The following is a 22,051-nucleotide window of genomic DNA, read 5'->3' as shown; positions in this document are numbered from 1 at the left end:
TATCCAAGATCTACAAAGAACTTCTCAAACTCAATACACGAGAAACAAATAAACAAATCAAAAAATGGGCAGAAGATATGAACAGACACTTTTCCAATGATGACATACAAATGGCTAACAGACACATGAAAAAATGTTCAAAATCATTAGCCATCTGGGAAATTCAAATCAAAACCACACTAAGATACCACCTTATGCCAGTTAGAATGGCAAAAATTGACAAGGCAAGAAACAACAATTGCTGGAGAGGATGTGGAGAAAGGGGATCCCTCCTACATGTTGGTGGGAATGCAAGTTGGTACAGCCACTCTGGAAAACAGTGTGAAGGTCCCATAAAAAGTTAAAAATTGAGCTACCCTATGACCCAGCCATTGCACTACTGGGTATTTACCTCAAAGATACAGACGTAGTGAAGAGAAGGGCCATATGCACCCCAATGTTCATAGCAGCATTGTCCATAATAGCTAAATCGTGGAAGGAACCGAGATGCCCTTCAACAGATGACTGGATTAAGAAGTTGTGGTCCATATAGACAATGGAATATTACTCAGCTATCAGAAAGAACGAGTTCTCAACATTTGCTACAACATGGACGGCACTGGAGGAGATAATGCTAAGTGAAATAAGTCAAGCAGAGAAAGACAACTATCATATGATTTCTCTCATCTATGGAACATAAGAACTAGGATGATCGGTAGGGGAAGAAAGGGATAAAGAAAGGGGGGGTAATCAGAAGGGGGAATGAAGCATGAGAGACTATGGACTCTGAGAAACAAACTGAGGGCTTCAGAGGGGAGGGGGATGGAGGAATAGGATAGGCTGGTGATGGGTAGTAAGGAGGGCACGTATTGCATGGTGCACTGGGTGTTATACGCAACTAATGAATCATCGAACTTTACATCAGAAACCAGGGATGTACTGTATGGTGATTAACATAATATAATAAAAAAAAACATTAAAAAAAAAGTTAGCTGGGGGGTTCAGCCAAATTAAACTAAGGAAGAAATGTGACTTCTCAACTTGTGTACTACTAGTTACTACTAGTGAGAGCATCTCACTACATGATTTTATTTACTAGGGTTTTATCTCAAATCAGGTGTACATGGCATCATTATCATCATCATCATAGCTTATATTTATTGTACATTTACAATATGCTAAACAATGTGCTAAGCATTTTATGTACATTTTCTATTTCTCAAATAACCCTTTGAGATAGTGGTGTGCTAGAGCTGATTTTTACCAGTCATGAGAGCTGACCATTAAATTTATTATGGAGTTCATTGTTGCTTTGTTAGTGACAGTGATTACACAATGGAAATTGGCAAATACTACCAATTAGGGCTCCCTCTGACCCCTAAGAAAGTTACTTGTTAAACATTTGCTAGCACACTATTGGTATTATTAGGTCCCTTTTGGAATGGGGTGACATGTGTGATGGGGTGGGTTTTAATTAACTTGCTGATGGCCACACAGCAAACAGCAGCCAACTACAAATTTCAGAATCCAGGTCCATGTGCAATGTCTACCATTATACTGGTCAGGATGTGTGGTGCTGAATTGACCTTGATTATCCAGGCATGTGGAGATAGTTAAAAAGAAGGCGGAGATCATGTAATATTAGATAATTCTAGTTTTAAAAGTAGTGTTTGAATGTTTAATTTTTTAATGTTTGGGCTATTATCTAATTAGACATGCAATAATTCCCTTGCTGCTCTTCCTTTTGCACTTGGAATTTATGTGTAAAAAAAAACACCCCACAATGGAAGTGTTAGATGCATTGTGATATCTGCATAGGAAATTTCTTACAGAGCTCCTTGTAATGTTCTTACCTGGAAATGAGGTAGAGGGAGAGTCATGCCCTTTATGTTCTGTTAGGCAGAATTTGGGGCTAGTATCAGTGAAGAGGTAACTTCATTTGACCCCTAAAATGTTTTGGTTCCTAGCATTACTAAATGTGGCCTCACAAAGTTACAGAGAGCAATAGAGTCAATCTATTGGGGCTCCATCTCATGACCATGACCTGAGCCAAAACCGAGATTTGGAGCCTTAACTGACCAAGCCACCCAGGCACCCTAATCAGGTACTATTTTAAATTATTTATAAGTTTTAACTCCTTTAACCTTCATAATAAACGTATTTTAAGAGTGTAATGAAAAGGGGTGCCTGGGTGGCTCAGTCAGTTAAGCGTCTGTCTTCAGCTCAGGTCATGACCCTGGGGTCCTGGGATCCAGCCCTACATCAGGGTCCCTGCTCAGCGGGGAGATTGCTTCTCCTTCTGCCTCTGTCCCCCCCCCCCCCCGCACCCCTCTGCTTGTGCTCCCCCTGCTTGGGCTCTCTTATTCATGCTCTCTCTCTCAAATAAATGAATAAAATCTTAAAAAAAAAAAAAAAAGAGGCCAGAAAAGATAAACCTAAATGATTCAATCAGGTGTTAGAAAGCTAAGAGTAGGAACAGGTGTCTTACCTGTCTTACCTCTCTTATTTTACATGGTTTTATTGCTCTTGTAGTGAAAACCATGATTGTAATGTTAAGGAAAGGGTTTAGGAATTCCTAAGTCAGAATGTTCCCCAGGAAGAGGAAAGTTGCCAGTTTTTTTCATCTCCCCAATCTTGCCATCATAGCTAAATCACTCCTGAAGTCTAAGTGGGGTTCAGCTACCTCACTACAAAAAAGTATTTTAGTACACAGCAACAGTATTCATAAAATGTTCAAATTAAAAACTTCATTTATCTTTACTTGAGATTTTTCCCTCTCAGAGCCAAGAGAAAGGTCAGAGTAGGCAAGCAGAAGAGCCATGTTTATATTAGGCGTTCCTTTCATTTCACTCCAGACCATTATGAATGCCCAGCGCCAGCTGAACCCATGACCAAGTCGAGACAAAAGAGGGCTCATTATTAGAAAGACCAGAAGTCTAAAAGACAAAAGAGATTTTAAAAAGTTATTCTTGCCATAGACACTTTTTCCTATTTCATTCTACTCTATTCCAATCTATTCCCTGTGGACTTGCCGATTCTCAGACAAATGAGCCATCTTTCACACACCGTTAGCATGGCACCAAAAAAAGGCAGAAGGGCATTTCATAGAGAGAGATGACAAGAGGATAGCATTATTCTTTTTGTTTCTTTCTATGAAGCTTGTAGTAGGGTAATTCCACATTTCTTGAGGAATAAAAGAAAAAGTTAGAGATGTTTTGTAGATATATTCTATTCTGGATCCCAAAAAGAAATAAAAACAAATCTAATGAATAAGAACTGAGGGGGGGGGATGTCTTCCCTTTCTTTTTCTTTGTAGATTTTAATCTTGCTGAATCTATCCAATATTGACCGATTCATTTCTAGTTTTTCTTTTAATCACACATCTCCTGCATTTTACACTAATCGTATCTGATAATTTGGGACTAATTTCCGTTTAATTGGCACTAGGCAACTGATGTCGACTCCTAATTAGTTTTCCTAGATGGAAGTAGAATGCTACAACTCGAGGGATAGAATCTAGAGCATAGCCATGGTGATTTTTCCTCCTCTGTGTCAAGTCCTTTTCACTTACATGGGCAGACTCTTTCCTGCCTCTTACCATTGGAAAGAGGACTACAAAAATTATTTAAGCAAAAAGGACATTTACAAAAAGGGCATCCTAATGATTTTTAAAAAGCTATTTGTAACTATAATTTAATCAGAAGGAAATTGTTATACAATATTAGGCAAACAAAAGCAACATAAAAGTTTTATTTACGATTGGTGTTGAACTTTATGAAACTTCATAGAAAAAAGTAACACTGGATGAAATATACCAAATGTTAATAGCAGTTGCCTCTGGGTAGTAAAATTATGAAAGATTTTTTTCCTTCTAATATTCAAAAATTTTATAGAGTGCTTGGATTGCTTTGACATGCAGTTAGAAGTTAAAAAAAAAACCCCACTAAAACAGTAATTTGCTAATGATTCCTTGGCAAGTTTAAGAGGCAATTCTTCATTTTCATTCTAAGGAATGAAACATTTCTATTTAAAAAATATCTTTGGGCTTACGCAATGTCCTACAAATAGAAAAATTCAAATGACATTCTTACCTTAAAACAATAAGTGTGAAATAGATATTTAATGAATAATATATGTCAGAAAATGATATATATAAATACGTATGTGCAGGAATTAGAAGTCCAATGAAGGTAAACACCATAAGAAGAGCAACAAATGATAGACAATTCCAGAATCTGCATTTTCAGAAAAAAAAAATGAATGTAGTTAATTACAGTTAACTCAACTAATACATTTATCACAAGTCTTATTCATGTGAGGCACTGTGGTAAGCCTAATCAAGAAAATAAAGATGAATAAGGCATTTACCCACACTCAGGGCTTATAATTTAACTGGGGAGAAAGGAGCAGTAAGGTGAGTAAACAAATAATTCTAAAGCAACTACATTTAAATTAGTGTCTTTCTTTGGGGATTGACTCTAAAAACATGTTTGGGTTCATTCAGGCATCATGGTTCATGTAGCTTGAAAATCCTGGTTGTGAACACCTTGTAACATTAGGAAGAGGTAAAATTATTTACCTTTAAAAGGAATACTGAACTGCTAGCCCGCTTTACATAGTGATAGAATTAAGGCTTATCCTAAAATCTAGCTAGCACTTAGAAGATGCGAATTAATCCTTTATTCAAATGAATGCCCTTTGTAGATTCTCCATTTAGAATTTGTGAGCATATGTACATTCAAGTGCCCAAGAGCCCAGGAAAACTCTACATCACTCCAAAGTGCATGTTCTCATCTGCTACAGGCAAAGAAATTTGGAAAAGGACACTCAATTATACCAATATTGGTCATGTTTTGGTGTTGGGACCATAGGGGGCTATTTAAAATTAACTTCTTTTTATCATTCTATATATTTCCTGTGTTGAATGTCACAATATTATGTTAGTAAAAAAATAAATTGAAAAGATTAAAAGGGCACATGAACACCACTTTAGGAGATGAAGATGGCTTAGTTTAACCATATGCTGTCAGACTGTCCCTGAAACCCTGAAAAGGAATGATTGTCCCTTCGCCAGAAAAATGGATTTGCCAAAAACCAGATCCAATACTAAAAACAACTCTTTCTCTGTTATAGTAATATGAATTTTCAGTTCTGAACAGTATTTAAAGATGCGCAAATACCTAGGCCTTATCAGAGAAAAATTAAATGTAAAACATCTAGCCTAGGAAATATTAAGTCAAATCCTTCAAAATACTGTTTCTGTGACCAAACTTAGGTTAATTACTGTAGGTTGTGAATTATCATCCCTTTCTTGCATATGCATGGCCATGCTTTTAATACTGTTAGCTTCTGGATTTAAATTCTGCATCCAACATTAACTTGGAGGGAAATACACAAAGATATATTTTATGACAATTGTGTAATTTTTGTGTTTTTTAATCCTCCTTTTGACTTCACTATCAAAAGCAAATCCAATCATTGCACCATATGCATAGATACCCTCCCCCCCAAAATCCCTCAAAGCATTATACCCACCTACCCACACAATTAATGAAATCCCTTGTGAACATTGAGTAGGATAATTCAATCAAGTGAATGGTGAATGTGAACTACTATCATACTTTTCATTTAACAATTACATAACTGAAAATTTTTCCTAACATTGTGGAAAAATGCTGCTGAAAACCAGATATAAGTCTCATTAAATGAGCATAAGATGTAATCAAATGAATTAAGCAACAAATATTGAGGAGCTGTCAAGACCATTCCATATGTTGTAGAAATTAATGGGAGAAACCTGATGTGGGGGAAACCAGATTCTTTAAGGAATCAGTTCATCAAATTCAAAGTGGGTGTGAGCTGAACAACCAAGCTCCAACCCAGCTAATGGATGTGTGCATCCTTGTGCATAGGTGTGTGCACGTGTGTGTTTGCAATAAGTCAGGCACACTGCAAAAGAGCTTTGGACTTTTTTTTTAAGTCCTTCTCTTTTATTTGGTGATCATGAGTATCCTAATAAATCTAAATCTTCTATGTAGCAAAGCGTCACAACCCTGTCTTTATCTCAGGGTCATCAGGGGAGAATTTTTTTAAAAAATTTAAAAAATCAGAAGTCCTATGCACACGTGATTTTGATTCGACAGATCCAGACAACTGTATTATTTTTATTCCCCAATGTTGCACAGCCAGTAGCCTAGAGAAATGACATGACCTTATGGACTGAATGTTGTCGGGATGTCAATTTGCCAGGAATAAAAGATTATGCAGGCTGGCTGGGAAGTAGTTTCTTTCTGGGAATTTCTTTCTAGAAAGGTGATGTATAAATAGAAGCATGAAAGAAGTAAGGCATCCAGTCTACCAGCATGGAGGGGAATTTCAGGAGCAGAAACACAAGGACAGAAGTAGCACAAATAGGGAGCACGTTTGGCAAGTCTGAGGAATAGCAGAGTGACCTGTATGGCTAGGGAAGGGTCAGTGAGGGTTAGAGTGGCGGACATGAGGGGGACATAGGGCTCTGTTTTGCCATTAAAACAGCTTTCACCTGTAGCCAGAAGAGATGAGAAGTTAGTAGATGGTTTTAAACAAAAGAAATGATCTGGCTAAGGAGGAAGTGAGGCCGGTGAGGATCAGTAAAAGATCATAGGATTGACACAGTGTAGTCTATGTGATTACAGAACTGTTTGAATTGAGGTCCTAGAGACTATAAGTTGGAAACATGGTCGATGATGCACCTCTTCTCTTAGAAAGTGGCAAGGACCTGTTGCTGATTGCTGTAGGCTATAGGAGGATTTACTATTGTTATCCTAGATTTCTACTATTTTGGAGAGTAGAAGTTGACACATGTCATATTTTACACAGTAAGATTGTTGAAATTGAGATTATGAAGTGGTCATTTAGTGGGTGACTTAAGCAAGGTGGTAAACATGCTCATAGGAGGAGAGGAGGTCCACGAACTGAAAGGTGGAGTAGAGGGTCAACTGTGTGGATACTGACTGGCATCACTAAGAATGGTGATGGAGTAATGGTGTTGCAGACAGTCACAGTGAGAGGGGGGCCAAAATCTTCATGAAATGGGGAGTGTGATTCAGGGCTCTAGATATAACTACCACCAAGAGGGTGGCAGATGGTATAATGTCATGTGATGAGCTTCAAAACTGGGTTTTTCTAGGGAAGAATGATAAAGAATGATCTAGAAATGACTTTGAGGTACAGAGAGATCATCTACCTCAACTCTAAGCTCAGTAGTACCAGGGATGTGGGTGAGAAAAACACAACTTTTAAGGAATGCAAGGGAAGTAATGTCTTCAGGGGAGATCCAGGTGTCAGAGCAGAAACAGTCTTCAGAATCACTTCCCGAAGACAGAGTTGAAACACATAACATTTTTAATTCTTCCCCCAACAATTAACTGTGGCAAGTAATTCTGCCCAGCTGCTGGTACAATTGACTTCCATTGTAATTGACATGCAATTTTAATAAGTGCTCCAAAATTCTATAAGATTCTATACTTTCACACTTCTGACTTCTGAATTTATTCTACCTTCTATAATGTTCTCTAAAACTCCACAATCATTGATTATGTTCAGGGCCTCTGTTAATATGTGTTGCCATCGTGTGATTTAGGTCAAGTTCTCAGCCTATGTGTTGGAGCATCACTGAAAGCAGCACCCTTCTTCTACGCTGGCACAAATTCCACTCACCCCTAAGCTGGATGCCCTTAAGCAGGGCACAGTTTATACACTTGTACACTTGGCCGTGTTTTCTTTTATAACACTGCCAATCCTTTTCAAATGCTCTAGCTTAATCTTTTAATTTGTTTTGCCTGCCATCTCTTCATTGTCCTTAAAACACTGGTTTTCTATTCTAGTAGCAGAGCCATCCTGAGCCATACTGCAGCCTGAGGCAAAAGGAACTAATCAGTAATACCGATCCCATCTTTATTTAAAATTTTTCTATTTTCACCATGGATTTTTTGCATTAATTTCAATTTTTTAAAAAAAATATTGCACTAGAATATTATTTATCTTGATTACTGTTTTTTGGCAAATTCTTAAATTTTGTGCCTGAGATGAGTGCCTCACATGCCTTACCTTACTCCTGGCCCTGACTAGTAAATTATACTGGAAATTACTGAGTAGATGGTCAGAGATTTGAAAGAATTAGTGGGAAAATAGAGCCAACATGAACTCAAGGTAAGCTTATAAATTTTGCTTAAAATTAGAGGATTAGAAGACACAAGTGAATAGAGTTTTTAGTAAAGGTTTTTAGTCGAGTTTTGGAGTCAGTATCTTACTTCGACCAATGTAGATGTAGCTATGGTTGCTATTAGAATACTATAGCCTCTAATGCATGAAACAAAGTGAAAATATGCTAGCTACTCACTCGAGAAGAAGCGCTTCAACTCCTGGTTTAAAACTTGTGGAATTTAAAAAAAGTCCCATAATGGCCAGGGTAAATATTCCAGACATCCCAACTAGCTCACCTATTTTTTAAAAGAATTAATTATAAAGTATTAATTTAACATCAACAGCAGCACAAATTTTGCTCGAGATAAAAATATAAGATATCTTGATAGTACAGTAACTTTACAGAGACTCTACTTGGTTTCAACCAGATTATATCGCAGATCATTACTACCACCTCATCCTTCCTCCTCCTCAGATTCACACCCAATTGTGTTGTCGAGTGTATACTGAACATCCTTGCACTGCTTCGGCTTCATATCATTGCCAACAATATGAAGCTTACAAAACTCCTCATGTGCCCCAGGGTGGCTTGAGCACCCTCTACAGGTCTAATTTTTTCAGAGGGGCTCTGGAGGAACGACATGGAAGTGAGCCAATGAGTTCTTTATGGAATAGTCCACTTCATATGCTTTCTTCTCAGGAGACAATGGGAGATAGAAATGGTTTGACTTTGTGGCAGGACTAAGGGAGTTGATCCAGTAGAAACCTCATATGGATATACTTCCCCAGCTTAATATTGTTTTGGTATATGTACTGTGCAGGACTGAAAAGCATAAAGAATTAGAATATTCTTAAAAGTAGTGGTATTAGAGTTATATTCCCCCTTTCTTATGAAAGTAGTGTATTGCCACTGTAAAAAATTCAAATAATATGGTACAGTACAGAGAATATATATATATATATATATATTTTTTTTTTAATAAAAAGAGGACCCATAATTCAACTACCAAGACTTCAAGTACAGACCATCCCCAACTTAACAAAGTTTTGACTTGCAATTTTTCAGCTTTACAATGGTACAAAAGCAGTGTGCATCCTGTAGAAACAGTACTTCGAATTTTGAGTATTGATCTTTTCTCAGGCTAGCAATTTGTGGTAAGATCCTCTCTCTCGATGCTGGGCAGTGGCAGCGAGCTGCAGCTCCCAGTCAGCCACGCCATCATGAGGGTGAACAACCGATACACTCACAACCATTCTGCACCACACAACCATTCTGTTTTTCACTTTCAGTACAACACTCAGTAAATTACATGAATATCAAACCCTTTGTCATAAAATAGGCTTCCTGTGAGGTGATTTGCCCAGCTGTAGGCCAATGTAAGTATTCTGAGCATGTTTAAGGTAGACTGGGCTAAGCTACGATGTTTGGTAGGTGAGGTGTACTAAATGCATTTTGACTTATGATATGTTCAACTTACAATGGTGTATGGAGATATAACCCTATTGTAAGTCAAAGAAGGTAAGTGTAATTTTAAAAAAATTTGTATTAGAATTTCTATAATGGAGAGGTCTGTATTTGTTTAGAAGAAATAATTTGATAAGTCAGTTGAGAATTGAGAATGAGACCCAAAGGGCAGCTTTAAGAATTAAAGGATACTTGCTCAATTTCTAGACTGGACATAAGGGGTAAGAATTAAGCAGGAAACATGGAAAAGTGAAGAATTAAAGAGAGCTATCAGATCTCATAAAGCCATGAATTACATAATGTAACTTCCCTTGTGAGCTTCCTTGTGCCCATCTTCAGTAAAATTTGCAAAGAACCAAAAACTTCTGTATATTTAAAATGAAGTAGCAGAGACCATGAGGAACTAAACTCCAGAAATTTTCAGGAATCATGAGGAGATCTTTGGGTGCTCATAGGCTATAGACTTGGGAATTTAAGATAATTGGACCAAGATCTTTGAGAGGAGTGGAGTACCCAATGAACACTCATGATGGCATATATACAACATGCATACACACAAAGTCACACATTTAACAAAAAGCTATAATGAGATTATACTGTAATAGAGTTCTGTAATAAGCTTCTTTTTTTTACTTATTGTTTAGCAGACGTTGTTCCAGTTAATAAAAATAAAAATTTTTGTTTTAATAGTAAAGAATATTATAGATATGTCACTTTTATCATATTGCCGAATTTATCAATTGTCAGGCATATTTGGATAAGCTCTTTGCCCCTCCATTTTTTTGGCTTACTTTACATTACTTTGTTAAAACAGTTGTATTTTAATTACTGGTGGCTTGTTAAATATTTAATACCTACCTAGTAGAGAAAGTTCTTCACTTTTCTTAAAGTTATCTTGTCTGTTTTCACAATCAGTATTTCCAGATGATATTTTAAATTGTTTGGTAAAATTTCAACCCCCCCCCCAATTTCTATCATTATTTGATTCAGATTGTGATACATTTTAATTTTATAAAGTTAGTATCCTTATCATACTACTGAGTCTTCCCTTCCAGAGATGGAAAATTACAAGTTTTATATTCTTTATTTTAATCCTGGCTAGAAATGGTACCTAAGCCAGAAACTAACACTTTGATTAGTTAGTTTTGAATTATAAAATAAGAGGGAAGTGTGGACATAGGCACTTTGAGGAGATCAAGTCCTGAACTAGTCATAGTCATTTATTAGGTAATAGTGAAACTTGGAAAATATTTATGGTGAATATCTTGAAGATACTAATAATATAAACATTAAGTCAGGTCAGAGTGAAAGTCCTTTTACATTAGATTTATAATTACTCTGTACCTCATTTTCATGAAATTCTGTTTTAGAAGTTTTCTTTCTAACATGTTTATAGAGACATTTTAACTCTAAAAGTTTAAAATTATTTTAGGGGGTATAACCCTTAATCTTGAGGCTATGTTCACTTACTAAATAATGTTAGGCGAAATTATATTTGCTAGAATATATTTTTTGGAGAAATTTAGGTATCCATAATTAAAGTAGTATGCAATGCATGTATCTGTACTGACCATTCTCTTGCTGTCTATTAATTCATTAACTTGATTCTGTAAACTCACTTGATTATAACTGACTTTAATCTGATAATTAGTTAGGAAGCCTCAAGATCCTATATTCTGCCTTTCCTTCCTCAAACACGAAAATAATGAATCTTGTTACGCTAGCATTCATAAAAGCATTTTCTCTGTCTTGATTTATTCAAATTTAAATTTCTTAGTAAACTTTTATAGTTTTCCATGTTTAGGCTCAAACTTCTTGTTCAGTTTATTCCTTTATATTTTGTAATATTTTGCCAATGTAAAGAGATTCAAATTTTCATTGTATTTTCTAACTAGCTCCTGCTGGCTTATAAGAACACTATATATATATATTTTTTTTTTCGTATATTTATCTTATATCAAGCTATCAAAAAGACTTTCGGGCTTTGTTTATTAGTTAATGCTTTTGGGTTTTCTATGTAACCTAAAATGTTGTCACTAATGTAATCATTTTCTCTTTCAAAATTATGGATAAATGTCTTTGTTTCTTTTTTTTTTAAAGATTTTATTTATTCATTTGACTGAGAGACAGCCAGCAAGAAAGGGAACACAAGCAGGGGGAGTGGGAGAAGAAGAAGCAGGCTCCCAGCGGAGGAGCCTGACGTGGGGTTCAATCCCAGAACACCAGGATCATGCCCTGAGCCAAAGGCAGACACTTAAGGACTGAGCCACCCAGGCGCCCCTAAATGTCTTTCTTTCTTTTCCTTCTTTCCTTCCTTCCTTTTTTCCTTTCTTCCTCCCTCTCTCCCTCTCCCTCTCTCTCTTCTTCTTTTCTTTCTTTCTTTCTTTCTTTCTTTCTTTCTTTCTTTCTTTCTTTCTTTCTTTCTTTCTTTCTTCTAGCTTTAGCTAAAGCTTCTAAAGAAATCATAGATAAGAGAATAGGCAACATTGGCTTGCTCCTAAATGTAAAGGAAGGGCATAGTGTGAGTTGGTAACTAGGTAACTAGGTATTTACTGCATATGCTAATTCCAAGTCCATTACAGGGCTTTCTTGAAGAGCTGGGTTGAATGACTTTCTGGGGCTGCATCAGAGAACGATAATATGGTGAATTCTTAATATCTGTCATACTTCTGTGAGGAGAAGTGGTGGCAAATGGATTAACACTGATAGATTTTCTAATATTAGTCTTGATCTGTAACTTCCATTTTGATTTCCTTTTTGATCTAAAATTTATCAAGTAAAGTATATTTAATTTCAGGCTATTAGAATGATTATTTTTAAAGACCTTCCTTTTATAATTAGTAAATTGCGAATGCATTGTGAATGAACAGTGTTTCAGATTTTATTAAAATGCTCTTCAAGTCTAGTTCATTTCTGTAAGTGGTCTACACATATGTGTAAAGGATATGCATTCTGTTTGAGAAGATAAAACTTTGTATCCTGTAAACCAAGCATTTAAGTTTTTATTTATATCTTTTTATAGCCATCATTGGTTTTTGTCCAACTGGTTATGAAATTATCTGGGAAAGGCATGCTAAATTATCTCATTGTAATCATGATTTTGTCAAATTCTTTTGGCTTTTTTAATGGTATTTGCTTTACATATCTTGAGACATTGATTTCTGTTGTATAGATACTAATATTTTTATCTCTTTTGATAGGTTATTTTAACAAAAATATTCCTCCTAGATAAGTTAATGGTTTTTTGTTTTTGTTTTTACAAACTTTGCCTGGTATGCATTTTCCTAAATCTCTGTTTTGCATTTTTCTGTCATTTAGTTTTAGGCATAGGCCCCAGACTTACAAATAAAAAAGATGAGGTACAGAATTGAAAAGCTGAGGCTTATGTGATTGACATCATCTCCAAAAACAGTGGACATCCACAACTGAATCAGTTTTGAACTTAGAATTCCAAACAAGAAACTTGCTAGGAAATAAGACCAAATTTCAAGCAGGATGTCAAAGGCTGCAAGAAAGGGGAGTAAATAGGAAATAGTTAATAGAACTTACTTGATCTTAATTTTAAGTGATACTCTGGGTCAATTTTTCTTTTTGTCCTTATTTTTAAAAATAGCTCATTGCCATTGGTATGTATGGTATTTTCTTATTCCTAAATTGAAACCGTTTCTATTCAAATGCTGAAAACCATATACAAGTTTGCAAAATTCAGTCAATTTAGTTTAAGAGCTTCTTTCAGTGCCCATTAAGAAATACACATGTCTTCAGTGCCATACAATGTAATAAATTTTGGAGATGCAGTAATGAATAAGAAGTAGAAAGTTCCCAAACTCTTGGAACTTATATTTTATATCTATCAAGGTATATACAGGAAATACAGAAAGAGGAATTCCTCTGGGTCCCAGCAGAGTGAATCTCCTGTATTGTTCTGGCTTGCCAAACCAACTGGTTTCTCTAGGTCATACCTGCTCTAGCCATAAGTTAAGGCATGATGGTAATTTAGGGAGTCCAGTGCCTCCTGTAACTGAAACAGAACAGAGATAGACTCTGATTTCAGAAGGAGGTAGGGAACTGGAGTTAGAAGACCCACTTGAAAGTTGCTTTCTTTTTTAAGAAAGAAAAATTAGTTTCTAATCAGTAAAACGTTTACTGAATGGAATAATTAGGCCAAGAAAAAGCAAATCCATTATTTCTTACAATATTTCTAAACTCCCAACATGCAAGTTGGAAAAGGCAGACCTGTGAGTGCAGTAACTCCTCTTAGTTTTCCCCTTTATGAAATATATGCTAACTTCAAAGATGGAGCAACATTACTTAAATAATTACATGAGTTTTAAAAACAATAATTATTATGAAAATTATTGATTCACTATTACGTCAATTGATATAACTGAAGTATCAGAAAGCTTATTAAGCATCTTTTTTCCTTAAAGAAAATTTTTCTTTCAAATCTATTAAAAATTCAGAGAAATCCCTCACGGCTGAGGAAATAAGTTTACTTTTCTCTTCATCCTTCAGCAGAGTTCTTATTATTGTAGTTGTTTCTATTATTATTTAAATAGAATGATTATTTTGGTTTTTACTCCTCTGAAACTTAAACACAAAATTCTGTTCCATTAATTTTATCAAAATTATGAAGCAAGCTCTGTGAAAGCAAGGACTATTATGGCCATGGCTGAAGCATGAGGCCTAGAATAGGAACTATCACATAGTACATATCAATAAATAATTGTTGTATTAATGAATAATGAACGAATGAATGAATTTCCATTACAGCACCCATCCCCCTCCTTTTTTTTTTTTTTTTTTTTTGCTTACTAGTGAATATCAAGAAAGTTCTCTTGATTAGATTGTAGATATCAACTCTGATAAGGTTCCCTGAAATTCTGTGGTCAATCTTTACTATCTTAAATGGAGTCCTAGTAGAATCCTGGACCAGGTTGAAGGCTGGGCATGAATCTGTCCAACCAGCACACATGACTATACCTCTTTGTATTTTTCAGTTTTCTGAGAGAGTGGTCCTTGAGTTTTTAAGAGGCCTCTGAATATAGATATCTCTTTTTTGTTCACCTTCATCATCTTCAGGAAGGCCCTATCTGCAGGAAGTTTTATGGTGAAAACTCTCTGAGTGACATAATATGGATTTTGGAAGAGGTTGAATGCGTGTGGTGGTTTGACTTCCTCACATACCACAGATGGAATATATGAGGCACTTAAAGAGGATGTACCTTCCTGTGCTAAATTGGGGTTCTAGGTTCACCACAGATGTTTCAAGTTGCCATGGCCTGGGTAAACTACTTGGATATAGAGCAAGGCTAGAGGTGAGTTCTCCTTATTTATGTTCAAGTAGGGTACCTGTCCACCATCTGGAGCAGCTCCCTTGAGGAAGACATGAGAGGAGTGATGATCTCCCAGAATGGGTGTTCTTGGGAAAGAACAGTCTTTAATTCTTAGTTTGAGGCATTGATTTAAATATGGAAGGCATAGATGGGTCAGAATAGAAGTAAAGAGGATCCCTGGCTGCCCAACAATGAAGTAATCTCCAGGGACAGGGAAAGCAACTACATCTAGCTAAAACTTTCTCTTCTTGAGTGGTTAGAAAAGTAATTTGAGATATGCTTAATTGCTAGGGAGAGGGGAGTAGTAGAAGGATCTTACTTCAATATAACTTATTACTTGGCATCATACAGACCACTTTGATACACTAGAATGTGGTCTGGAAGCACCTCCTAAATGCTTTTTTCAAGAGGATAAGAAGGTGAAATGGGATAATGCTGTCTCAGGCCTTAGAGCACAAGACATCCAGTGAGTGGAAGAGCGTATGTCAGCAATTTTCTCAAGAAGTCTATAATCATTACTTTTCCAAAATCAGTGCAAAAGGGAACACAATAAATAAATAAATAAATAAATAAATAAATAAATAAATAACTCTTAATATTACTTTGAAAATATCTGACTTCATGGACATCCTTAAAGGGTCCTATGGACACCCTCTCCCACCACCCCGCCCACTGCAGTGACTGTACTCTGAGAACCAAAGTTACAGGAGGAGGTTATGGGGTTTTGATCAGAAAGGGGGGCATAAGATGTTTCTGGGACTGCTGGTGACATTATATTTCTTGTCTTGAGTGCTAATTACACATCTGTGTATTTTATAATCATTCACCATAGTGTGCAGATATCATTTATTTTATATATATACAGACATATGATAAAGTAACAAAAGATACTTATGATCAGGGCTATCTGAACGGGTAAACGAACTCATGAATACGTTGTAATCTCTCTGTTTACAAGTGCTGCTCTCAGGCCCTGAAGATGGCCATATAACTCCACTTGGTCCCTGAGCTGACAACTTTTGATGTTGCCTGTGGGGAGATAGCTCCAGTGAAGGGAAGGGCAAGCCCTGCATCCTCTCACTGGCAGGTGCATTGTCTGGCTTATCTTCTGAGTTCCTCTTCAACACTAACAAAACAACATTTCCCATTCTTGTCAAGCATTCTGACTCAGCCTGGGTCTGTGGAATGTTGCCCCTATAAGCATCCTCATGAAAGTCCCAACCCAGCCTCAAATAAAACCACAATGAATATTAAATAAGGGATGTGTGGTAGTGCTTTGTAAAGGGTAGATCACTATACTAATACAATTATATTCCTACAAGCATAACTTATGATAAAATACTATAAAATCCATATCAGCTTTTAGAAAATATAGGATTTTGATTTTAAGAAATTTAGAAAAAGAATTTCTAAGTCCTTACCTAAAGAATGGTTCACCTTCTTTTGCAGGCTGAGATTAATATCTTCAATACCATTGAATACAATCAAAGACATTATAGAGGTCATCAGACTTTCTCCATTAATTAAATTGACGAGGCTTCTAGAAAGACCTATGGAAGAGAAAATATTTTGTTTAAGGTGGGAAAATTATCAATATTAAAGAATAAAATTTTATTATTAAGTAGGAATATATTCTTAGCTACAGATTTATATCACATACTTTGCCTATGTACTTAAATAAACCCTAGTCATGTTTGAAAACTCCCTTCAAGGAAATTTAATTATGTATCAACAGTAAGTTAAGTCTAGACTTCCATAATTAGGAACCAAATTAATTGTGATTGACCATGGTTTATGTAGGAAAGATGATCAGCTAGATCTGTCATTCCTTGTTTTAAAGCCCAGATGAAAACATGAAATTCACTATTTTCTAAAATTTGGTGATTTAGCCAATATCATGTATTTAAGGCAAGGCAAAAAACAGTGATGGAGGATAAAGGAAATTCATAAGTCAAGATTTATAACATGGTACCTAAGCAAATTATTAGGGCAATTGTCAAGATAATCTATGATTAGAAATTGTCCGACTTTCCTATACATTCCTTTCAAGGATTTTAGAAATCAAGCTCCATGAAGTGGAGAGCACCTGGATATTATGTATTCCCATCCTAATTTCCCTCTATTTATGATGATAGTTTAGTTATCTATCAATTATCATTTTTTTCATTAAATATGCTTACAGTGGCAAAAGTATAACTTTGAGCATCTTAATGATTTTCTAGATGTCCGTAGGAGTGAAATATTATTACATCACCCAACCACTTTATGATCACAACCTCACATGGTAAGTATGCTGTTGTAGGAGAAGAGAAGTCAAGGCATCTGTTCCTGTGGAAGCTCAAGTGCCTTGATGGTCCAATTCTTCACCTCTTTATGTATCCATGCCTTTTGCTGTAAAACTGCAATTTCTCTCACCCAAGAGATCCAGTCTGTTTTGTTATGAGACATGATGCAGGCAGAGGCTTAAGACAGATTTTTGCTTCCTATCACTTGTATCTCTGCCACCATCATGGTAGTGTTCCCTGGTTGCACTACTGGAAGATTGTGAGAAATACATGGAAGAAAGGTGGCTCTTCCCAGTTGAGGCCATCCTAGATCACTTAGCCCCCAGATGACCCTCTCACTGACTATAGATTCGTTAGCCATGTGAGACTCACGAGAAATAATAACTGTTGTTTTTAAGCCACTGTGTTTTTTCTTACTCAGTTGTTGAAACTCAGAGCTGTTCCTTACTGAGAAAAATCTAACTGGTACTATTGTATAGCTAATTCCAATAGCTATAACAAAACGTAAATGTTTGAAAATAAACAACTGACATGGGGGCATTTGATGAGTCAACAGACCATCAAAAGCTCAAGACAATGTGAATAAACTCATGTACACATAAGCCTGGGCAGACTTTGTGTGTGTGTGAAAGTAAAACAAAGCAAATATAAAAATCTTGCTTTGAAAATTCAAGCAAAAATGTTACCAAGAGAAAAATACTTTATTTTTCATTTTTATGTTTTTAAGTATGCAAAATGAGGAGAAAAACAAAATTCCAGAAGTCATGGCAAGATGACTAAAATGTATGAACATAACTTTGCAAGTTAACTCAAAGAAATTAGTTATCTTTTTTAAAAAAGATTTATTTATTTGAGAGAGAGAGAGAGTGGGAGAGCACATGAGTGTGGAGGCAGGGGAGGGGCAGAGGAAGAGAGAGAGAGAGAGAAACTCAAGCTGACTCCATGCTGAGTGTGGAGCCAGACGCGGGGCTCAATCTCATAACCGCTGAGACAAGCACCGGAGTGAAAACCAAGAGTTGAGTGCTTAACCGACTGTGCCACCCAGGCACCCCCACAAAGAAATTATTTAAATTCAACAATGGCAGTCCAGGAAATCAGTGGAATACTAACTAGATTACAAGATTATAACGTTAAGAATGCAATGCTCTCAGGTAGCATAGAACTTTGCCAAATCTTTTGAGTAGAAAAGGGACTGGCACTGACGAAGTCCCCATAGAGGCAGGGTTGGGTGACAGATCCTGGTACTTCCTTCTTCTAAAGTCTTACCTCACAATCTTAATCTCTCTGTTTTGAAGAGTTTGCTCTCCTTTATTCAGAGAGGTACATCGATGTGTCTCCTCTATTCTATTTCTACTTGCCTCAAGTAGCTTTTTCCTTTAGCTGGCCATAAAATGAAAAGTGTGTGTGTATGCACATGCACACATGCCATATTAAAATTCTATTGCAAAACAAATGTTGTAATTCTTGTCACTAAAAAGTGATTGGAGGACAACAAATTAGGTTATCATTTTTCTTGAATGAGGCTTTTAGATTTGGGCATGTTTGTGTGTGGGGGGGTTATGTTGACTTGGTATTTTGTTTTTAAATATAGATTTATTTCTCCTAAAATAGTACACACTGAAAACACTGTATGATTAGCGATTTTATCGTTTTTGACTTTTCAAGTTTTTTGGTCCTAATGGTGACAAGGACTCCAAAGTCACTTTTTTTTTTTTCGCAAATGACATTATCCTAATGACAGTACTGTCAAAGGAAAAGAGGTATTGGGCAATAGAAATGTCACCACAATGTATTTGCAAATTGTTCGCTCCTGAATCTGTTGGCTCAAAGTAGAAGCATGTATAAAGTCAAGGATTACACATAACCCTGTTTATTCCACAACTGGATGAAATATATATATATATATATTTTTGAATATATGAATATATATTCATATGAATATATACATATTCATATATATATACACACACATATATATACATATGGGCATATATGTGTATATATACATATATATATACACATATATGTATATATATATGTATATATACATATATATGTATATACGTATATATACATATATATATATACACACACACATATATACATATGGGCATATATGTATATACACACACACACACACACACACGCATATATATATATATATATATACGTATGGGCTTACTTAGCGCATATATATATACTAAGTAAGCCCATTACTGGCATTTCATTTTGTTCTAAGCATCACTAACCCGAATCTCCATGCTCAACCCCCAATGTCCCCGAACCCTATTTCATATATTGAAAAGCTACAGTGAACAAAAGATTTTAAAACTAGATACATTAAGTACAGAACATGATATTTTAAATATAGAAAAAGAGGAAAAATATACCTACCAAGGTCTCTTATAGCAGCCGCCGTCAGCATGGGATCTGAACTCACAAGGATAGTTGAAAATAATAACCATGGAGTAGTTTCCAAAAGTAATTTATTCACAGATACCAAATACCAAAGAATTAATATATAATTCATCAAAAAGCCAGGAACTGTAATTAAAAGTACCTGCAAAGAAATTTTACAGATAGAAAAATCAGATTGGCTTTGTATACTGTTTTAAAAAGCAGATTATCAGGATTATTGGAGATACAGAATCACATTGATTCCACTGAAGGGAAATTTTAAGTTATCTTATTTAACAAATATGTACCTGCAACTCTGGAAATAAGAGGCAAATATTACAATGAGATTCTTAGGACTTATGACAGACCAGTTGTAGGAAATACCATATTGTAATTAAAAGGGCACATTTAATTTTCTTGATAAGGCCGTTGCATATAGAAATGAATGTGTAAAGTTGTATGCACACACACCGTATATACAGACGTGTATATATACACATTTAACTATGCATAGAACTGAATCATAGGCTGTTAACATAGAAAGAAAGAACACAAGTTTGAAAGAAGTCACAAAAGAGGAAAAGAAGGAGAAAATAAGATAACAGAAAGAATGTAGAGAAATGGCAGAGGACTCCAGAAAACATAGGAAAAAATTTCTGTTATTCTAGAACTGGAACCTGGCCTTCTGCCTTTCCACCAGTGCCTTCTGCTTCCTCTTATTATACCAGGGGCGGCTATGTAGCAAGATTTCATTCCCAAATGGACTTAGAAAATGTGACGTGCCTGAAGCTACCTATAAGAATTCAGAAATGCATCCCCATGTTCATTGCAGCATTATTTACGATACAATAATATAAATTTACACTACATTATTTATAATAACTATACACAATAGTTATACACAATAAGACATGGAAGCAACCTAAGTGTCCATCGATAGATGGAGTTGATAAAGATATGTATTATATGTCTAATAGAATCTTACTCAACTGTAAAAGAGAAGGAAATCTTGCCATTTGCGACAACATGGATGAAACTTGAAGGTATTATGCTACTTGAAATAAGTCAGATAGAAAAAGAGAAATACGGTATGATCTCACTTATATGTGGCATCTTAAAAAAAAAAAAAAGCTGAGCTCCTAGACACAGAGACTAAATTGGCTATTGCCAGAGGTGGGGGTGGAGGCAGGAGGTTGGTGAAAAGGGTGAAACATTATTACATGTCTATTCACCATCTGCTAGGCAACAAGGCATTGCGGTAGGGCCTAGAGAGGTGAAAGGGGTCAAAAGTTACAAACTTCCAGTTCTAAATAAATCATGGGGACGCAATGAACAGCATGGTGACTATAGTTAATAATACTGTACTGTATATTTAAAAGTTGCTAAGAGAGTAGGTATTAAAAGTTAAAAGAAAAAATTTGTAACTATGTGGTGATGGATGTTAACTAGACTTGTTTTGGTGGTCGTTTCAAAATATATACAACTACCGAATCATTATGTTGTATACCTGAAACTAATATAATGTATGTCAATTATATCTCAATTTAAAAATAAAAATGAAAAATTATAAAAATTTCATAATGATGTTGACAAATGCTTTTACTACCAATATTGAATAAAAACAGCAACATATATCTATATGTACATATAGGAGTCCTGTGACTAAACCTTATCATACATCCTTAATTATTTCTTTAGAATTTCAATAATATTAAAGACATGCATCATTTTAGGGTTTTCCACAGAGATTGCCAAACTGCCCTCCAGAAAGGTTTACCAACAAACACAGCCACTAACAGTGTACCAATCAATCCCATTTAAGACAATTCTCCAGAGAAGTAAAATCAGATGACACCCCCAGGTTCCTGTCTCAGGTTTTGCTACATCAGGAAAGTCATGCCTTTTTCTAATGAAAAAGCACAGGCTCTTACTCCTTTGTTTATTACATGTTTATTCACCATCTGCTAGGAAATGAGGCATTGTGATAGGACCTAGAAAGGCAAAACCAAAGACAGTTAAGAAAAAAAAGAAGAACTAAAATATTAAAACTCCTTCTGATTACTTTGCTCTTCATTTGTAGAGGGACAGTCACGCATGATGAATTGGGGACTAAGACTCTATCTAATTCAGGAGGCTGGGTGCTAGTGCTAAGCGATCTGGTTAAGTCACTTAATCATACATCTCTTACTGAATCTGAGAAGTGGCAGAATAATGATGGAGTGTTTATATGGCCCTGTTGAGCCCTGGATCTCCTGAGAGGGAGTCTTTGGTGAATGAATCTTGATGACAGCATTAGGGTGGTGGGAGAAAATCAACACCTCCTACATAATTTACCTCTAGGGTGGCTGGGTTCTCATGGTAAGGTTTTGATGGTCTGAAGAGTTGTATTACTAACTCTTGTTCAA

The 22,051-nt window shown here is 35.7% G+C and overlaps 1 protein-coding gene across 1 annotated transcript in view; it reads right to left on the bottom strand.

Annotated features, from left to right (window-relative positions):
- Positions 1-22,051, bottom strand: part of SLC9C1 (solute carrier family 9 member C1) — a 95,984-nt gene that overhangs the window by 57,269 nt on the left and 16,664 nt on the right. The window contains exons 5-10 of the mRNA XM_048214762.2: positions 19,644-19,809; positions 16,386-16,514; positions 12,972-13,133; positions 8,360-8,459; positions 4,071-4,214; positions 2,741-2,915 (exon numbers count right to left, since the gene is read on the bottom strand). Coding sequence (XP_048070719.1) covers positions 2,741-2,915; positions 4,071-4,214; positions 8,360-8,459; positions 12,972-13,133; positions 16,386-16,514; positions 19,644-19,809 — 876 coding nt within the window. The remainder of the gene's footprint in view (positions 1-2,740; positions 2,916-4,070; positions 4,215-8,359; positions 8,460-12,971; positions 13,134-16,385; positions 16,515-19,643; positions 19,810-22,051) is intronic.

This window comes from Ursus arctos, unplaced genomic scaffold (assembly GCF_023065955.2).
Source record: "Ursus arctos isolate Adak ecotype North America unplaced genomic scaffold, UrsArc2.0 scaffold_4, whole genome shotgun sequence".
Lineage (NCBI taxonomy): Eukaryota > Metazoa > Chordata > Mammalia > Carnivora > Ursidae > Ursus > Ursus arctos.
The sequence above is the reverse complement of the archived record's forward strand: the minus strand, read 5'-3'. Positions and strand labels throughout refer to the sequence as shown.